This window comes from Salmo trutta, chromosome 9 (genome assembly GCF_901001165.1).
Source record: "Salmo trutta chromosome 9, fSalTru1.1, whole genome shotgun sequence".
Classification (NCBI taxonomy): Eukaryota; Metazoa; Chordata; class Actinopteri; order Salmoniformes; family Salmonidae; genus Salmo; species Salmo trutta.
The window spans coordinates 20,669,004-20,688,282 of record NC_042965.1 but is presented as its reverse complement, the minus strand read 5'-3'; the positions used below and the strand labels follow the sequence as shown (position 1 = coordinate 20,688,282).

Here is a 19,279-nt window from a genome sequence, read left to right as displayed (position 1 = left end):
TTGTGTGTTTCACCTAAGAGTGAGAGAAGGGCTGGTAAGCGGAACTATATAGTCACCATGTTACTTCAGAGGGGGTCACATCTGGATATGAACAATAATAGCCTTTTCAAGGGCACTGCATCTTTAAAGTGTACAAGGAATTTTTTGTTTGTACCCTTACCTGTCACCAATCCATTTCCTTAACCATCAGAGAACCCACTCCTTACCGCCCCTCCACAACCCCCCATCCCTCTGCCTGCTCCACGGCTGATTGAGCTGGGACCAGGTGAGTCTGAGGAGGAAAGAGGCCCCAGTGCATTTACACCTCCCTAGATGAAGTGCTTTTTTTAGATATCACAGGAGAGAAAGGAGGAGACAGGACAGGAGAAGGAGAGAGATGGATTTGGTAGCTTTTACTGTAAACTACCTTTCCTTCTCTCCTCATCATTTATCCAGAGCTCTCCTTTCCCTGCTCTCGCTCTCCTTCTCACCCTGTCTCTGTCTCTCTCTCTCCCTCTCCTTCTCGCCCTGTCTCTGTCTCTCTCTCTCCCTCTCCTTCTCGCCCTGTCTCTGTCTCTCTCTCTCCCTCTCCTTCTCGCCCTGTCTCTGTCTCTCTCTCTCCCTCTCCTTCTCGCCCTGTCTCTGTCTCCCTGGCTCCAGACCAGTGGTGTATAGTATTAAAGTATTTTTTTTGTGTATCTGAACTTTGCTTTACTATTTATATTTTTGACAACTTTTACTTTTACTCCACTACATTCCTAAAAAAAGTATGTACTTTTTACTCCATACATTTTCCCTGACACCCAAAAGTACATTTTGATTTGCAGGACAAGAAAAGGGTCCAATTCATGCATTTATCAAAAGAACATCCCTGGTCATCTTCTGCCTGTGATCTGGTGGACTCCCTAAACATAAACGCTTCATTTATAAATTGTGTTGGAGTGTTGGAGTGTTGGAGTGTTGGAGTGTGCCCCTGTCTACGCGTAAAGAAAAATAAAACAAGAAAATGGTGCCGTCTGGTTTGCTTAATATAAGGAATTTATACTTTTACTTTTGATACTTAAGTATATTTCAGCAATTACATTTACTTTTAATACTTGAAGTATATTTAAAACCAAATGCTTTTAGACTTTTACTCAAGTAGTGTTTTACTGGGTGACATTCACTTATACTTGAGTCATTTTCTATTAAGGTATCTTTACTTTGACAATTTGGTACTAAGTATGACAATTGGGTATTTTTTCCACCAATGCTCCAGACACACTCTGGCTCCCCCTCAACCACACCACTCACGTCACCCTGGAAAACAAAGTTAAAGCAAAGTAATCTTAGGGAAAGGTGCCTCTCACAATTTCCCTGAGATCTGATTGGGTCTGAGTGTTTGTCTAAACCTGTTAAACATGATGAGTTTGTTATTGTGGATGGATTTCAGAGAACTGCATTAAACCTCTCACTCATCTATCTCAGAGACTGGGGGAGAATAAGGGCCGGTGTATGAGTGTACATGTGGGCCGTCACTCTTCATTCCTATCACTGTCTGTCTGTCTGTGTCTCTGTTTGCAGTCGACACAAGGCACTAGGCAACAGCTACGGCCAGGACATATTGATCAAGGCTTTCAGATCTAACCTATGTCTCTCTCATCTCGACCTTTGTCTATCTCTCTGTCTCTCTTTCTATCCTCTCTGTCTCTCTTTCTATCCTCTCTGTCTCATTCTACTTTTCTTTCAAACTCTCTAATTCTCATTCTCTCTGTAGTCTGTAGCCATTAGCGTAATGGAAGTGTATTCTATAGTCGTGTATGCCAGTCCTAGCTTGTCCTACCTTATTAGGTAACAGGTAATGTTTCCCAGACCTAGTATGATCCCCATGGTTTCTGTTATGCCCTTGAGTAACCCTGTGGTGTGATGTCCTTGGACTGGTTTCCTGGATGCTGTTAGATGCAGGCTGAGACTGTGGATGCTAAATATAGTGCTGTGCTGTGTCCTCACACCAGCATGCAGCCATAACAACTGCTAATTAGCTTTTAATGGATGGACGTCGTAAATGACGTTGTATATAAACTGTTGCAGCCCCTTCACCTTCCCTTACAGCTGCCATTATATTTGTTCTAGCATAGTCCCCCACTTTCCACTACTCACCCCGGACTCCTGAGTGAACTGAACTCCTCTCTCTTTTTCATTACATTTCTCTTGCCCACAGGGTAGAAGGCTGGTAGGAAGGTTTGGATAAGCGTAGTCTTTGCTGACCACATTAATCAATGTCACCCCAGCCGTTCCAGCTAACCCCCATCGGTGATAAAGCAAGGAGTAAGCTACGCAGCACAACGCAGCACAGCATAGTATCTGTCCACGCTACATTTGGTAGATGCTTAGTTAAAAGGCCTTAAATGTTTACCTCAAAAACCATGGTACTGAACCGTGTCATTTACCGGTCATGAGCTCTCTTCACCACAAAGGATTGTATTTACTTTGGTTTTCGAGGTCAGATGTTGGTTGTCTTTCCTTCTTTAATGGATTTCAAAGAGAATTCTAAGTGCCCAGCCACGTCCCCTTTCCCCTCCATGACAGACTCAGCCCTCTCCACTGACCTACAGACATTACCCAGCTAGCCCATTACACTATGGACATTATCATTCACAGAATGAACAAACAGCAGCTGAGCTTTTCTCTGAGAGCTAGTCTCTTAGAGAAGGCATCTAACATGCTCGCAAGATGTGCCGCTTAGCTTCCCCTGATGTGCCCACCGAATAATTCCTGTTCACCCAGAGCTTACAGCCACACATATCAATAAACACAAGGCTTCCGCTAACAGTTGAACAATGCTGACATCCTGCCCTGAGAGGACTGAGGTACAGGAGGGGAGGTAGGGGGAATGTACAGGTCCTGCTCTGATACCCGGCTACCCTCTCTCACCCTGTCTCACTTCCTCACTCAACACGGCAATTTCCAAAACCTCCCTCTTGTTTTGTCTAGCGAATTGTCAGAGGGTTAGCTTGAAATATCAACCCTACACCACTTGAAGGGCTTAGTCAGATTTTCCCAGCAACACCAATAGAGACTGTCGGGGCCAATTTTACTCTTCACCTCTCACTTTTCTTCCTCTCCAGTGCCTGTTGGCCACCCTGGACTCTCTGCCATAGACACGCAACACAACACACACTCACTCACACACTCATACATAGATTACTTGTTAGATATTACTGCATGGTCGGAACTAGAAGCACAAGCATTTCGCTACACTTACATTAACACCTGCTAACCATGTGTATGTGACAAATACATTTGATTTGATTTGACTCACTCACTCACTCATACACTCACTCACTCACACACACTCACTCACACACTCACAAAGACAGACACACAGCTATCAAGCGGCCTGCCAAGGGCCTCTAGTGGACACGTATGTTTGTGTGTTGCTGTGTGTGTGTATGTGTGTGTATGTGTGTGTGTATGTGTTTAAGTAAGTGTGTGTGAGTGAGTGTGTGTGATTGAATGTATGCCGGGACTGACTCTGGTGTGACCACAAATGATCCCCTATTTGCTTGGCACCGTTGCACAAGGCTACCCACAGCTCAGGAAAATAAATAGGCATTCCAGCTCGCCAGAGCACAGCATGTAGGAAACTACTGAAAGAGTGTGTGCGTACTTTTTCAGGCTTGTGAGTCCCTGTGCTTGTGTGAATGTTACTGTGTGTGTGTGTGTGTTTATGTTTGTTTGTGTGCATGTGTGTATGCATGTGCGCTTCTCTGTCTCGCCAGTGTGGAAGTGGTGATGCTGTCAAGAGTACCCTCACCCAGGCACTGACCTTTCTCACCAATCAATCCATTGTGTGTGTGTCCTGGGAAGGCTAAGGAATTGTCCCTCTCCCAGCCCACTGGCTCCATGTATCTGCTGCCTGGAGGTCACACAGGTGATGCTGCTGGAACAAGTGGGATCACTGGCATCTGATAACTGATAAGATCCTGTGGGAGATTAACAGGGCTGGGATCAATCCCATGTTCATTCGGGAATTGAAAATAAATGGCACTACAATAATGTTTTGTTGTTGTTTGGGATTCACTGAATTAAATTAAAATGGGATCGACCCCAGCTCTGAAGATGATGATGATGATAATAGTGTGGTAATGGTGTGTGAGAAGATTACAAAAATGAAAATGGTTATTATTATGACTATTATTCTTCTGAGGGCAGTAGCAACTGTGGTGAGTGATATTTCTTTTGTCTAGGAAATGCCCTACCGAGGGTGACTTACATGGCTCATGCTTGGCTTATTGCCCACTGTGAGAAGTGTCCCCCGCAGACAGCTGCATACTGCTTTGTGCCGTGAGAGAGAGAGCAGTCAGCCACATCTATATGTGTATGCGCTTGGCAGAGCACAGCTACCGCCTGCTTAAAAAAGCAGAAGGTTTTGATATGGCGGAGAGGCAGTCATTTGCCTGATCTAATGGTGGCTCCCAGAGGATCCATACCAGTGTGCAAACACAGAGAGAGCGAGAGAGAGAGACAGAGACGAGGGAAAGGAGAGATGGGTACAGCTCTGGATAAATGATGAGGAGAGAAGGAAAGGTAGTTTACAGAGAGAGAGAGGGAGAGGAGGGAAAGGAGAGATGGGTACAGCTCTGGATAAATGATGAGGAGAGAAGGAAAGGTAGTTTACAGAGAGAGGGAGAGGGAGAGGATTGGAGTTCATACTGATAAACCTCTCTGACTATTTGATCTTTCTCCAACGATACGATTTTGCAATTCTCACGATTCTATATGTATTGTGACTCGATACTGTATTGTGACTCGATTTTATATGTATTGTGGCTCGATTTTATTGCGATTTGTCTGCTGCAGAGAGACGAGTGAGCATGAGAAAATGTGTTTTGATCAGTCATGGAAATAAATGTGCTGAAAACATGTTGGCTCACTATTTAAAAGAAGATTGAGAACAAGTTATAGGATGAAAAATACCAGAGTTTTGTCGCAGGAACAGTACAGCCGACTAGCGCTAGCTAACGTTATCTAGCAAAAACTTTACAAATCGATACTTGGAGTCAAAGCATCGATATAATATCGTCCAAAATAATATCACGATATGTAAGTGCATCCTTTCCCCCCATCACTAGTCTCTCTCCTTATTACAGTTGAGATGTTGCCTTTATTGTCAAAATGCATCTCTACAGGTGAATTCAGATCTATAGACATCCTCACCCCCAGGATGTCATCGTTCAAACAGAATCCCTGCTAGCCTTTTATCTATCCCCACTTCCAACTCACTCTCCTGTCCTTTATGTAGTAGGCTCGGGGCTCTGCCTTCCTGGCTTCTATTCTCAGCCTGTTCTGTTTATGTTTCTTCTGACTGGATCCGAGCTCGTTAAGAAAAACACTGAAGCATGCTCCTCTTCACCTTTCTTCTGCACAGCCGCTTAATTAGCTACATACTGTAGGAGTGTGTTGACTAGAGCTGGAGATCTTTTTACTCGCATGATTCATCTTTTTCAAATATGAACCAGTTTCTAATGGGGAAAGTTGTAATATGCAGACATCATGCCTGGTTATATTTAATTTGTAATGCATTAAATAACTTCGCTAAATACAGAGTGTGCTAAACATTAAGGACACCTTCCTAATATTGAGTTGCACCACGCCCTGTTGCCCACGGAACAGCCTTAATTCGTCTGGGTATGGACTCTACAAGGTGTCGAAAGCGTTCCACAGGGATGCAGGCCAATGTTCCCTCTAAAACTTGAACGTTGTGAAAATTCTGTGTAACTTCTGGCTCGCGTTTATTGTGAACACTGATGCTGTACCCGCTTTAAGTTACAATTATAACAGTGACCAAGTAGGCTACTGTGGCTTTTTGATCATAATGTAGGCCTATCAGAGTGGCCTACTATCAAAAACGATGGATAAAATGCATCCCATAACATTTTAATATGGAAATAGCTGTTCTATCATTCAGCCTACAGTAGCAGCCAATGTGTGGTGTTCAATGTAGGCCTACATTCCCTCTCCTTGTTCGGGCGGCGTTCAGCGTTCTTCTAGCCATCATCGATCCACTTTTCATTTTCCATTTGTCTTGTCTTCCCACACACCTGGTTTCAATTCCCTCATTACATGTTGTGTATTTAACCCTCTGTTCCCCACATGTCCTTGTCCGGAATTGTTTATTGTAAGTGCATGTGCACGTTTATTCTGGTGTGCGACGGGTTTTGTACCCATTGATTGTTTGTTCTGGATGCCGGTGGTTTTATGTATTAAACTGCTCCGTTGTAACCCAGTTTTTGCTCTCCTGCGCCTGACTTTTCTGCCGCCAGTACGCACCCCTTACATAGGGCTTGACATTAGCCTGTTTATCCACTTGTCCTTCAGACGAGGTGACTGCAAATGTGTTGTTTGATGCAAGAAACCACTTAATAAAGGTCATTATTATTATTCCCAAACCATTATTACAGAGAATCAGACAAATTATGCTTCCTTCTGCCTATTGGCAACTTAGCTTATACAAGCCTGTCTCAAAACACAACACTGCCCCTTTAAGACAGAAAAAATGCTCTTTACCTGATTCGCTTTTCAAAGATGGCTATAACTTAGGGAAAATAGTTCACTTACTAGCAATGAATATGAACACATGTGCACACATGGCTACATGCAGCTCTCGCTTTGATCTCAAAACAAGCGGATCTACTCGCAACCACTCATGCTGTAAACACAGTCCAGTTCAAAGTGAATGGCACAGATCCATATATGGCAATGGGCAATTTGCATATAGGGATACTGCAGCTCTGATTGGTTATGCCGCACCGGAATGTAGAGTATGGGCTATGTCGTGCCTGTCAATACAGTAGAATCCTACTCCGATGCGTTCTGCCTACAACAAAATGTCTTGCATAGTTAGTTTTGCATATTAAGTCTTGAATACTGCATTTTGTTTTGTTCTGTTGCATTGAAAGTGGCTAATATTGGCAATTCCCACAGTAGAGGGAAATGTTGATAGTGTTAAATAAAGGGGAAAACTACAAAGTTCAATCTTGTGCTTCTTTGCGCGGAACATTAATGCTGGCCCATGTTGACTCCAATGCTTCACACAGTTTTGTCAAGTTCGCTGGATGTCCTTTGGGTGGTGGTGGACCATTCTTGATATACACGGGAAACTGTTGATTTAAAAAATATATATATATTTCACCTTTGTTTAACCAGGTAAGCTAGTTGAGAATAAGTTCTTATTTACAACTGCAACCTGGCCAAGATAAAGCAAAGTTGATCATGAAAAACCCAGCAGTGTTGCAGTTCTTGACACACTCAAATCAGTGCACCTGGCACCTACTTCCATACCGCGTTCAAAGGCACTTAAATGTTTTGTCTTGCCCATTCACCCTCTTTGTCCATTGAGACATGGACACAATCCATGTCTCAATTGTATAAAGGCTTAAAACTACTTCTTTAACTGTCTCCTTCCATTCATCTACACCAGTGATCACCAACCGGTAGACTGGTCAATCTCCAAGGCATTCCTAGTTGATCACCAAACATTTCTGTAAAAACCCAACGATAAAGAGTTGTGTTCCTATTTTTTCATTTGTTTTGTGCTGTTGGCGGTAGGTGCACTTAATTCAGCAGCCATAGTGCTGGGAAGGCAACGTGTTCCCATTTTAAACCTTTTCATGTGTCTGAAGGTAGTAGAACTCCAGCTACCTGGCAGGCCCAGAGAACAAATCAAGTGCACCTACAGTTTCCGTGTCTGTACAGTTTTGTGCAGTTTCCTCAAGCCATATACTGTAAAAAGAAGCCTCGAGAACGCACAGCAAAGTTGATACTGTGACATTTCAAAACATTTACAACCATGACTAGAGAGAGACTCAACGAATACAGCCAAGTGCTGCTGTTTTCATGAGTAAGTTCATGTTTAAATTGTTATTCAACACTGTCAACACGTTGTTCAAAGATTTTATAAGCCATAAAATGTGTGATCCCCCTACTTCCACTCACACTACAACCAGCACTGCAGCTGCAATGAATGAGTATAGCAAAGTGTTTCGATAAGCTTGGGTTATTACTAGTGGCTTGTCTATTTTTTTTATATCACATAATATTTCACTTTATCTGGACATCGGATTAACAACATGAATTAGTGCATGAGGCAGAAATAACGCAGTGCGATTTTAGTTTTGCCATCAGCTGGAAGACAGTGTCCCCTTTTCTCACTGGAGGGAGGGAGAGCGGAGGGACGGTGAGTCGGGTGAGAGGCAGCCTCACCGCTGCTTTCTCCCTCCCCTCAGACTGACCATCAGATGCAGGCCATCATTCCAGTGAAATTATTATGCTCACTCAGCTGTGCCTCAAAACGAATACAAGTTATCTATTAGAAGTGTGATCATATACCTAAAATGTTAAAATATAATTTCACAATGGTCTGAGAAGAACAACATTCACAGGGCAATTCAAACCTCATTGTTACATAACTGTTTTTAATAGGTTAATGTTGGCTTACGCTTTTTAAGTCATGATTTTTGTTTTTTATCTGAGCGGTAAATCTCGCCTTGCATTTTGACTCAGAAAGTGATCTTGACTCAGAAAGTGATCTTGACTCAGAAAGTGATTTTGACTCAGAAAGTGATCTTGACTCAAAAAGTGATCTTGACTCAGAAAAGGTTGGTGACCACTGATCTACACAGATTGACGTGGATTTAACAAGTGACATCAATAACCTTCAGGGAATCTTATTTGAGTCAGAAAAGGATGTTCATATGATAGGGAAGATATAAAAAACCTTGTAGAGAGCAAATCCAACTGAAAATCTCTTAGAAAAACCAATTGACCCCATGACCTAAAAAGAACTGATGTTGGCACAAGATGGAGGGGAAGTTGGAGACTAACTAATACAATTACAGTTAATGAAAATGTACGCTTTATCCAGTATAAACTAGTGTATAGAATTTATTATACAAGAGACAAAATACACAAATTCTACAGGGCAGAGTCATGTCTCAAGTGTAAAACTAATAATGACTCAATAATCCATGCTTTCTGGGAATGCTATAAAGTCCAGAAGTTGTAGGCGGAGCTAGAAATTGGGTTGTCAACAGTAAACTTACTTTTAATCCATCTAAATATTTCAAAACATGGCATATGGGGATGTAGTGAGATACCCAATGGGCTGGACAATTCTCTTCTCATCTTGAAAAAACATATACTAAAAACTTGGAAATCAATCAATCCGCCATCATTAACTCAATGAAAAATTCTAATGATTTATTATTGAAATATTGAAATTGCATTGGCGACCAAGAAAAACGCATTGGTTAAATTTAAGGCCAAGTGGCAAACAATAATGCAGGCACTAGGGATGGGGTTGTGAGCATGCAGGTCTGGGCAGAGGAGATGTAGTCATTGTTTGTGTGCATCTGTAAGTTGTTATTCATATGTATATTTCTATCTGGAGTGAAAAATAATAATTCAATATAACAAAATAAAAATAAGGGATCATAGCTTTCACCTGGATTCACCTAGTCAGTCTATATCATGGAAAGAGCAGGTGTTCCTACATTTTTGTACACTCAGTGTATGTATACTGAACAAAACTATAAACGCAACATGTAAAGTGTTGATCCCATGTTTCATGAGCTTAAATAAAAAATCCCAGAAATGTTCCATATACGCAAAAGCTTATTTCTCTCAAATTGTGTGCACAAATTTGTTTACATCCTTGTTAGTGCAATTGGCATGCTTACTGCAGGAATGTCCACCAGAGCTGTTGCCATAGAATTGAATGTTCATTTCTCTACTATATGCCGCCTCCAACATTGTTTTAGAGAATTTGGTAGTAGGTTTAACCGGCCTCACAACTGCAGATCACGTGTAGCCCAGAACCTGCACATCGACCAGCCACCCAGACAGCTGATGAAACTGAGTATTTCTGTCTGTAATAAAGCCCTTTTGAGTGAAAAAACCCATTCTGATTGTCTGGGCCTGGCTCCCCAGTGAGTGGGCCTATGCCTTCCCAGGCCCACCCATGGCTTCGCCCCTTCCCAGTCATGTGAAATCCATAGATTTCTTTCAATTGACTGATCTCCTTAAATGAACTGTAACTCAGTGAAATCATTGAAATTGTTGCATGTTGCGTTTATATTTTTGTTCAGTGTGTGTGTGTGTGTGTGTGTGTGTGTGTGTGTGTGTGTGTGTGTGTGTGTGTGTGTGTGTGTGTGTGTGTGTGTGTGTGTGTGTGTGTGTGTGTGTGTGTGTGTGTCTAGTATGAGTGTGTTGGCAGAGTGACAGAGGTGTTGCTACCATCTCCTCTGTAATGGAATCAGCAGTGGTTCCCGTCTCCTCTCTCTCATATAATCCCATGAACAGCACTCTGCTGGAGTAGAGCCATCCTCTAACCAGCCCAGACCGCCCTCAGGCCACCTACCTGGGACAGGGGGCAAACCACTGCCTATTTAACACCTCCCTCCATCCCTCTACCCCTCCTCCTAGTACACCTCTCTGCTGTGCTCTCTCTGAAACACTGAATAATCATTATCCTCACCATCCCAAATGGCACCCTATTCCCCATTTAGGGCACTTTGTTTAACCACAGCCCATAGGGCTTTGATCAAAAGTAGTGCACTACATAGGGAATGGTGTGCCATTTGGGACATAACCACTGTTTAAATGCAGCATACATTGCACTACTCATAACTCATGGAGCCATTGACTAGGGCATAACCATGTACTTCCTCTCCATTCCTAACCAGGATCACATTAAATACATATCATGGTCTGCAGGCTGGAAGTATGGTTTGATGGTTATTGCAAAAATACCAGTGACCAGTAAGTTTATGGCTGTGCCTTCATGTTTTTTCAATGTTGCTGGGTGTGTCTGTTTTACAGGAAGAGCTTTATAATGGACCCAGAAGTGTACAGATCAAATATGTTGTTAGTATTGTTGTTGTTGGTCATCATCATCAGGGATTTACTACTACTGATATGAATGAGATCGTGTCAGTAAAAATGGCTGTCAGTAGAAACAGCCAGCTTAGCAGTGTAATCATCATAGCAACAGGCAGCCAGGGGGCTTCTAGAGGTACAGTAGAGGTGTAGAGCTCTCTGAAAACAGTTTAGTCTGAGCAGCGGGTGACGGTTTGTGCAGTGGCCAATGCCTTAGTCTGCCTATTTGTGTGTGCTCAGGAGGTGGCATGCTTCAGATGGCTGGAAGTGGCAGACTCTCCCCTAGTGCCTGGTGGGCTGGAATCAAACCACTCAGGTTTCCATGGAAACCACCTCCATCCTATCAGCACTGCTGCTAGGCGATGGTGATTATGATGGTAGTGGTGGTTGGGTTGTAGTTAGCAGTGTTCTAAGTCAAGCAGAAAGGATCTGAGGCGAGGCGAACTCCCTCACACAGCAGAGCAGAGCAGTGATCTAGCGTGGGTTGTTACTGGCAAGGAAATGAAACACACACACACACACCAGGGGCCCAGTGTCACAGAATTGACACAGACCAGGGATCAGGAGCAGAAGTGTTACTGCAGCATGACATGGGAGGGTCAACAGGGGTGAAAGTAAGGCGGTACGGTCCAGTATGGCGTCCCGGCCGAAATAAATAGTGGGGGTACGTCGTACCGTTAAAACCTGAGCCTATATCAATTAATATATCATGCCCAAAAAACTAGAGGTGACTACACTATTATCTAACATTACTGCATGTCTGCAGCATGACACATTTGCGAATTGACTGGAAACTGGGTGGTGTGCGCTCCAAATTGCGTTGTGGTTTGAGGAGAACACTTACATTTTGTCAAGGCGGAGATGAGTGGCCGTGACCGAGGCGCACGTGGATTGTAGGTGTTTTGTAACTGCAGTTGTATTGACATCATTTGAATGGCATCATGATATCTCTTTCCATTCATTGAATTGCTGGTGCAAAGTGCACTGTTGGGGTTTGAATGCTGAAGTTATTTTGTGAGTGAACTAATGTGCGCAGGTAGCTAACAGGAGCGCCTTTGTTAAGTGATTGTTTGACAATAAGATGAAAACATCATGACTGGTTGTGTTTATAACACATTAAAATGCATAGGCAGCGTGTCCATAAGGCTAGGGGAAGCTAAGCTTTCCCTAAAGTAAATGTCATTAATCAAATTGCAAAAATGATATAGCCTAATTAGCTTACTCCTGTCTATACACAAATAAATAAAACCATTCAAAATAGGCTACTACACCAGAAAGCATGAATTGGCCACAGAGGATCAGTAGCTTCTTGAAAGAAAAGCTGTGGGTTGTTTTAAATCGCGTAGTAGGAAGGGCCCGCAATCTGGGCAGTGTGCACTGCAAATACCAAGTAGATGATTGTTGAGTTGTGACTGTCAGTGAAATGCAGAGAGACCCAACCAGTCATATCACAATACTTAAAAATACAGTCGCGGAAAACTGTTTGGAAAGCAAATGGCTATTTCTGTAAAGAGAAGACAATGAAATGACTCAAATCTGTCTTTTATATATCAAAATTCTTAACTTAATTGAACGAAAAGTAGCCTTTTGTTTTTTACCCCCTTTTTCCCCGTGATATCCAATTGCGATCTTGTCTCATCGCTGCAACTCCCCAACAGGCTTGGGAGAGGCAAAGGTGGAGTCATGCGTCCTCTGAAACATGACCCGCCAAACCATGCTTCTTAACACCCGCCCTCTTAACCCGGAAACCAGCCGCACCAATGTGTCGGAAGTCAGCCTGCAGGCACCCGGCCCGCCAAATGGAGTCGCTAGTGCGCAATGAGCCAAGCCAAACCCTCCCCTAACCCAGACGACGCTGGGCCAATTGTGCGCCGCCCTATGGGACTCCCAGTCATGGCTGGTTGTGACACAGCCTGAGATCGAACCCGGGTCTGTAGTGACGGCTCAAGCACTGTGATGCAGTGTCTTAGACCGCTGCGCCACTCGGGAGGCCCCTAATATTGTTAACTTAGTTGAGCGAATAGTAGCCTCTTATTGGCACCAGCGGAGAACATCGGCCATATCCCCGGTGAGTGTGCATATTCACTGTCTTTATCATTGGGTCAGTGCCACTTTTGTTTGTTTTTGGACAGTCATTTCCTCCTCCTCTTGTATTTGTGTCTCCCCTTTTTGTAGGCCAATTATATGGATCAGACAACATGGTTTTTATTGATCTGATTGTCAGTGTCAGAGTAGGCTGCCCTGTAATTGTTGTAGTATAAAAAAAAAAATGTGAGTGCAAACTTAAGTTTCCCGTACCGGTAAGAAATTAAATCTACATTCAGCCCTGAGGGTCACTATGTTAATGACTATGCATTACTTCTAGCATGTGGTATGAAAATAGCCATTTGTCTAATGTGTTGTATAATATATACATATCCACAACAAATGACTGTCATTGGAGTATCAGCCAGGAATGTTAAACACTGTCCCTGCCTGCGTTGTAAAAATGGAATAGTGCTCTTCAGCTAAGCTGTTCTGATGAAGATGTTGTCTGGAGCTCACCCCCACAACCCTCCACCCTCCCTCAGGGGGCTGCACCAGTTTACCTTTCATTAGGGGATCAATGTGTTGATAAGAACCAGCGGTTTATCAACAGTTTATAAAGGCCGACGTTTGGATTAATCAAATCAGCACACATCCGGAGAAGGGCCGGACTCTGTAAACACAATCAGATCTGACTGCACAGATGGAATGAGAGAGGTGGGGGAGGGTGGGGGGGAGGAGGATAGATAAGTAAAGAAAATAAATTAAATCAAATTAGAACAGTCGCCGTTGCAGAAATCAAATGTTTCGAGGAAATGTTCCCTTCTTGGACTGCTGGGTACTTGTGATTTCCATCAGTCTACATGAGCAGTGCTGAGGGAGGGCTGTAGTCACCACTGGCTGTAAAATTGGTCCCAGCGTCTGTCTGTCTGTCCCCAAACCTAGCAGAACACATCTACAGTGGCAGGCGAGACTCGCTCCTCCACTGACTCCCCATCAACTCTTTATCTGGGGAGAAAATGCAGTGTTGCAGTCTCACTTTAAAGGGACACTGATCACAAGCACAACTCATCTCAACTGTGGAGAAAGATTGCTTGCTCTCTCTCTCTCTCTCTCTCCCTCCCTCCCTCCCTCCTCATCTCACTCATTTTCCCAAGAGACAGAGAAAGCAGAGGAATCCTCTCGGTTTCTCTGTTCACAGAGTGGAAGTTGGAGTTGGAGAGATGGAGCTGAGCGGAGCTTCAAACGGCACATGTAATTGAGCAGACCTAGATAGGCTATCTGGGAACATGAAACAGCAACAGTTGTGACGGGAGGTAATTGCCTCCTAGGCCCCATATAATATCTTGTTGAGGATTTAAACTCCAGCAAACTGCTGGAAGTCCTTATGTCGGCAGGTAATATGTTCCAGGCATCAGCAGCCCTGTGAAATGAAAGAAAGGTAGCACTGTTGTGTGTGTTTGCGTGTATGTGTGTTTGAGAAACATAAAGTATGAAAGGTAGAAAATGTGTATGTGTTTGTCAGCTTGTGTGTGTTTGTATAAGTGTGAGAAAGTGTTTTACAATATAGATTTTTTTCTTAGGTTATGCATTGTTTTTTATGAATTTAATGGAACTCAATAAAAGCAATGTGTTCATTATGCATTCTCAGAGCAAAGGTACTGCGAAACTCTCTCTCTTTCTCTCTGTGTGGGAGCAGGAATTACCTCGACATTTCTTCACTAAATTACTTCTTATGGAATTCTGTATCTTGATTTTAAAGCGCAGTGTTTTCCTGTAATGAACTAAAGTGGGTTAACACGTGCCATTGCATTTATACATGAGTGATTGCTTTTTCAGATGTGTTGACATTAACATTCAATAGTGACCTCAGCACTTTTGAGGCACATGCCTTTTGATGACGAGCAACACAGATTGAAAGCTTAGCAAACAGCACAGGATGAAGTTAATAATAATACATTACTGGAGTTGTTTGACTTTCCAGTCATCCTTTGCTTGGTTACTTCTAAATGCACTCAGTGTAACCCCAAGTATCAGTGTCACAGAGGCTCCTACCCAGGCAGGGAAATCAAGCAGAGTTGTGGCCTTAATTGTCAGGGTGATTATCCTCTTCCCTGGCCCCTGTCCAACCCCCTCCAGGCCCCTCCCGTTCTGTAGGACACAGAGAGGGAGGAAGGAGATGCGTTATTAGCTGACCCTCTCCTCTGCAATTAATACAACATCTGTCCACACAGATACAGCCGCCCCCAATTCCCAGCAGTTTACCCTCTATATAACAGCTAATAAACCTACACTGAGTGTGTTACTTAGAGGGTCAGGCCTGCACTGTTTCAGACCCCTCCACTTTACTGCACACCCTACACGTTGTGTTACACTTCATATCTATGCAGGTGGATGGGGGTGAGAGGAGAAAGATCCTGTTGAGGCGATAGATAAGAATATGCTACAATATATACCCAGCATCAGCCCTCCTGATAGAGAAGTGTTGCCAGTGTTGAATAGATGAGGAGAATCAGTCAGTCAGTCAGTTTGTAGGTCTGTCTCCCTCCAACAGCTGAAGAGTGAAGTTAAGCCTCTCATTTCCTCTTGATTAACTAGCTCTTTGTTCCATTGGTGGTGGCGCACTCCATGAAGGGAAACTGTTGGCTTTAAAACAAGCCTGCCACTGTGCTAATCTGCATCAGGGTTTACCCCCCTCTGATCACAAAAAGGAAGCAAAGCATTTTTGTTTGTTGTTTGCAATATGCCTCCAAAGAGATTTAGGAGTTTAGATTTTTACACAAATGTTTTTTTTTAAATATACTTTGGGGAATGGGATGTTGAGGGATGTTGAGGGAGTGTGTTGTGTCAGTAAAATTTTGACAAAATGTAGGTCATTTTCACAAAGCTTTAGTTTATAAGTGTTTTTACTGTGTGACCTTAATTGCTTGCCTAATGTTTGTCTGTCTGTGTGTTCTCTCTGTGTCTCCAGGCAGCTTCTATGGCCCTGAGCAGCCTGGGTCATGTGTATACAGCCATCGGGGACTACCCTAATGCCCTGGCCAGCCACAAGCAGTGTGTCCTACTGGCAAAGCAATCCAAAGACCAGCTGTCAGAGGCACGAGAGCTGGGCAACATGGGCGCTGTCTACATTGCTATGGGCGACTTTGAAAACGCTGTACAATGCCACGAGCAGCACCTGGGCATCGCCAAGGCCCTGACCAACAAGAGGGAGGAGGCCCGTGCCTACAGCAACCTGGGCAGTGCCTACCACTACCACCGTAACTTTGACAAGGCCATGTCCTACCACACCCATGTGCTGGAGCTGGCCCAGGAGCTGGAGGAGCAGCCTATAGAGATGAGGGCGTACGCTGGGCTGGGTCATGCTGCACGCTGCATGCAGGACCTGGAGAGAGCCAAGCAGTACCATGAACAGCAACTGGCAATTGCTGAGGGCCTGAAGGACAGGGCTGCAGAGGGAAGAGCCTCCTCCAACCTGGGTACGTATTTATCAATCAACACAGAGGGACAGGGGTGGGCCGGGACTTGGCTGGAGATCATATCCATCTATAACATCTTTATTTTTAGGTTTCATTTCAGACATGGCTAACCAAGAGTATTTATAGTCTAGTACAGTGTTATGCTCCCCCTTAGAGTGGTTCCTAGGCCTGTCCCTGCCATTTAAGGACAATGTTCAGCGCAGTCCCTCGTGTTGAGGAAAATGCGCAGCGCAGTCCCAGTGCAGTCCCAGCTTCGCGTTCCTAGGAAACTATGCAGTATTTTGCTTTTTTATGTGTTATTTCTTACATAGTTACCCCAGGTAATCTTAGGTTTTACTACATACAGTCGGGAGGAACTATTGGATATAAGAGCAACGTCAACCAACATTACAACCAGGAATACAACTTTCCCGAAGCGGATCCTCTGTTTGGCCCACCACCCAGGACAATGGATCGGATCCCAGCCGGCGAGCTAAAACAACGACGCCGTAGAAGGGGCAGACGGAGCGGTCTTCTGGTCAGGCTCCGTAGACGGGCACATCACGCACCGCTCCCGAGCATACTACTCGCCAATGTCCAGTCTCTTGACAACAAGGTAGACGAAATCCGAGCAAGTGTAGCATTCCAGAGAGACATCCGAGACTGTAACGTTCTTTGTTTCACGGAAACATGGCTCACTCGAGACACGCTATCTGAGTCGGTACAGCCACTTGGTTTCTTCACGCATCGCGCCGACAGAAACAAGCATCTCTCTGGTAAGAAGAAGGGTGGGGGTGTATGAGACGTGGTGTGATCATAACAACATACAGGAACTCAAGTCATTTTGTTCACCTGACTTAGAATTCCTCACTATCAAATGCCGACCGCATTATCTACCAAGAGAATTGTCTTCGATTATAATCACAGCCGTGTATATCCCCCCCCAAGCAGACACCTCGACGGCCCTGAAAGAACTTCATTGGACTCTATGTAAACTGGAAACCACATATCCTGAGGCTGCATTTATTGTAGCCGGGGATTTTAACAAGGCTAATCTGAAAACAAGGCTCCCTAAATTCTATCAGCATATCGGTTGTGCTACCAGGGCAGGTAAAACCCTGATCATTGTTATTCTAACTTCCGCAATGCATATAAGGCCCTCCCCCGCCCTCCCTTTGGAAAAGATGACCACGACTCCATTTTGTTGCTCCCAGCCTATAGACAGAAACTAAAACAGGATGACCAATCGGATTCCACGCTTCAAGATTGCTTCGATCACGTGGACTGGGATATGTTCCGCATTGCTGCGAACAACAACATTGACGAATACGCTGACTCGGTGTGCGAGTTCATTAACAAGTGCATCGGTGATGTCGTACCAACAGCCTCTTAAAACATTCCCCAACCAGAAACCGTGGATTGATGGCAGCATTCGCGCAAAACTGAACGCGCGAACCACTGCTTTTAATCAGGGCAAAGTGACCGGAAACATGACCGAATATAAACAGTGTAGCTATTCCCTCCGCAAATCATGGACTACAAAAGAAAAATCAGCCCTGTCGCGGATCATGATGCCTTGCTCCCAGACAGACTAAACAACTTTTTTGCTCGCTTTGAGGACAATACAGTGCCACTAACACGGCCCGCTACCAAAACCTGCGGGCTCTCCTTCACTGCAGCCAACGTGAGTAAAACAATTAAACGTGTTAACCCTCGCAAGGCTGCAGGCCCAGACGGCATCCCTAGCCGTGTCTTCAGAGCATGCGCAGACCAACTGGCTGGTGTGTTTACAGACATATTCAATCAATCCTTATCCCAGTCTGCTGTCCTCACATACTTCAAGAGGGCCACCATTGTTCCTGTTCCCAAGAAAGCTAAGGTAACTGAGCTACCGCCCTGTAGCACTCACCGCCCCCAGGTGGTGAGGGTAGGTAACAACATCTCCACCCCGCTGATCCTCAACACTGGGTCCCCACAAGGGTGCGTTCTCAGCCCTCTCCTGTACTCCCTGTTCACCCACGACTGCGTGGCCATGCACGCTTCCAACTCAATCATCAAGTTTGCAGACGACACTACAGTGGTAGGCTTGATTACCAACAACAACGAGACGGCCTACAGGGAGGAGGTGAGGGCCCTCGGAGTGTGGTGTCAGGAAAATAACCTCGCACTCAATGTCAACAAAACAAAAGAGATGATCGTGGACTTCAGGAAACAGCAGAGGGAGCAGCCCCCTATCTACATTGACAGGACAGTAGTGGAGAGGGTGGAGAGTTTTAAGTTCCTCTGCGTACACATCACGGACAAACTGTCAGGTCCACCCACACAGACAGCGTGGTGAAGAAGGCGCAACAGCGCCTCTTCAACCTCAGGAGGCTGAAGAAATTCGGCTTGTCACCAAAAACACTCACAAACTTTTACAGATGCACAATCGAGAGCATCCTGTCGGGCTGTATCACCGCCTGGTACGGCAACTGCTCCGCCCATAACCGGAAGGCTCTCCAGAAGGTAGTGAGGTCTGCACAACGCATCAACAGGTGCAAACTACCTGCCCTCCAGGACACCTACACCACCCGATGTCACAGGAAGGCCAAAAAGATCATCAAGGACAGCAACCACCCGAGCCACTGCCTGTTCATCAAACCTGGAACCGAGAGACTGAAAAACAGTTTCTATCTCAAGGCCATCAGACTGTTAAACAGCCATCACTAACATTGAGTGGCTGCTGCCAACATACTGACTCAACTCAAGCCACTTTAATCTTGGGAAAATTGATGTAATCAATTTATCACTTGCCACTTTATATTATTTATATTAGATAATGTTTACATAACCTACATTATTCATCTCATATGTATATACTGTACGCCATACCATCTACTGCATCTTGCCATCTTGATGTA

General features: G+C 44.4%; 1 protein-coding gene across 1 annotated transcript in view; it reads left to right on the top strand.

Annotated features, from left to right (window-relative positions):
* The window catches only part of LOC115199591 (tetratricopeptide repeat protein 28), a 225,624-nt gene that overhangs the window by 143,332 nt on the left and 63,013 nt on the right, over positions 1-19,279 (top strand). Inside the window, exon 5 of the mRNA XM_029761921.1 lies at positions 15,893-16,400. Within this exon, the coding sequence (XP_029617781.1) occupies positions 15,893-16,400 (508 nt within the window). The remainder of the gene's footprint in view (positions 1-15,892; positions 16,401-19,279) is intronic.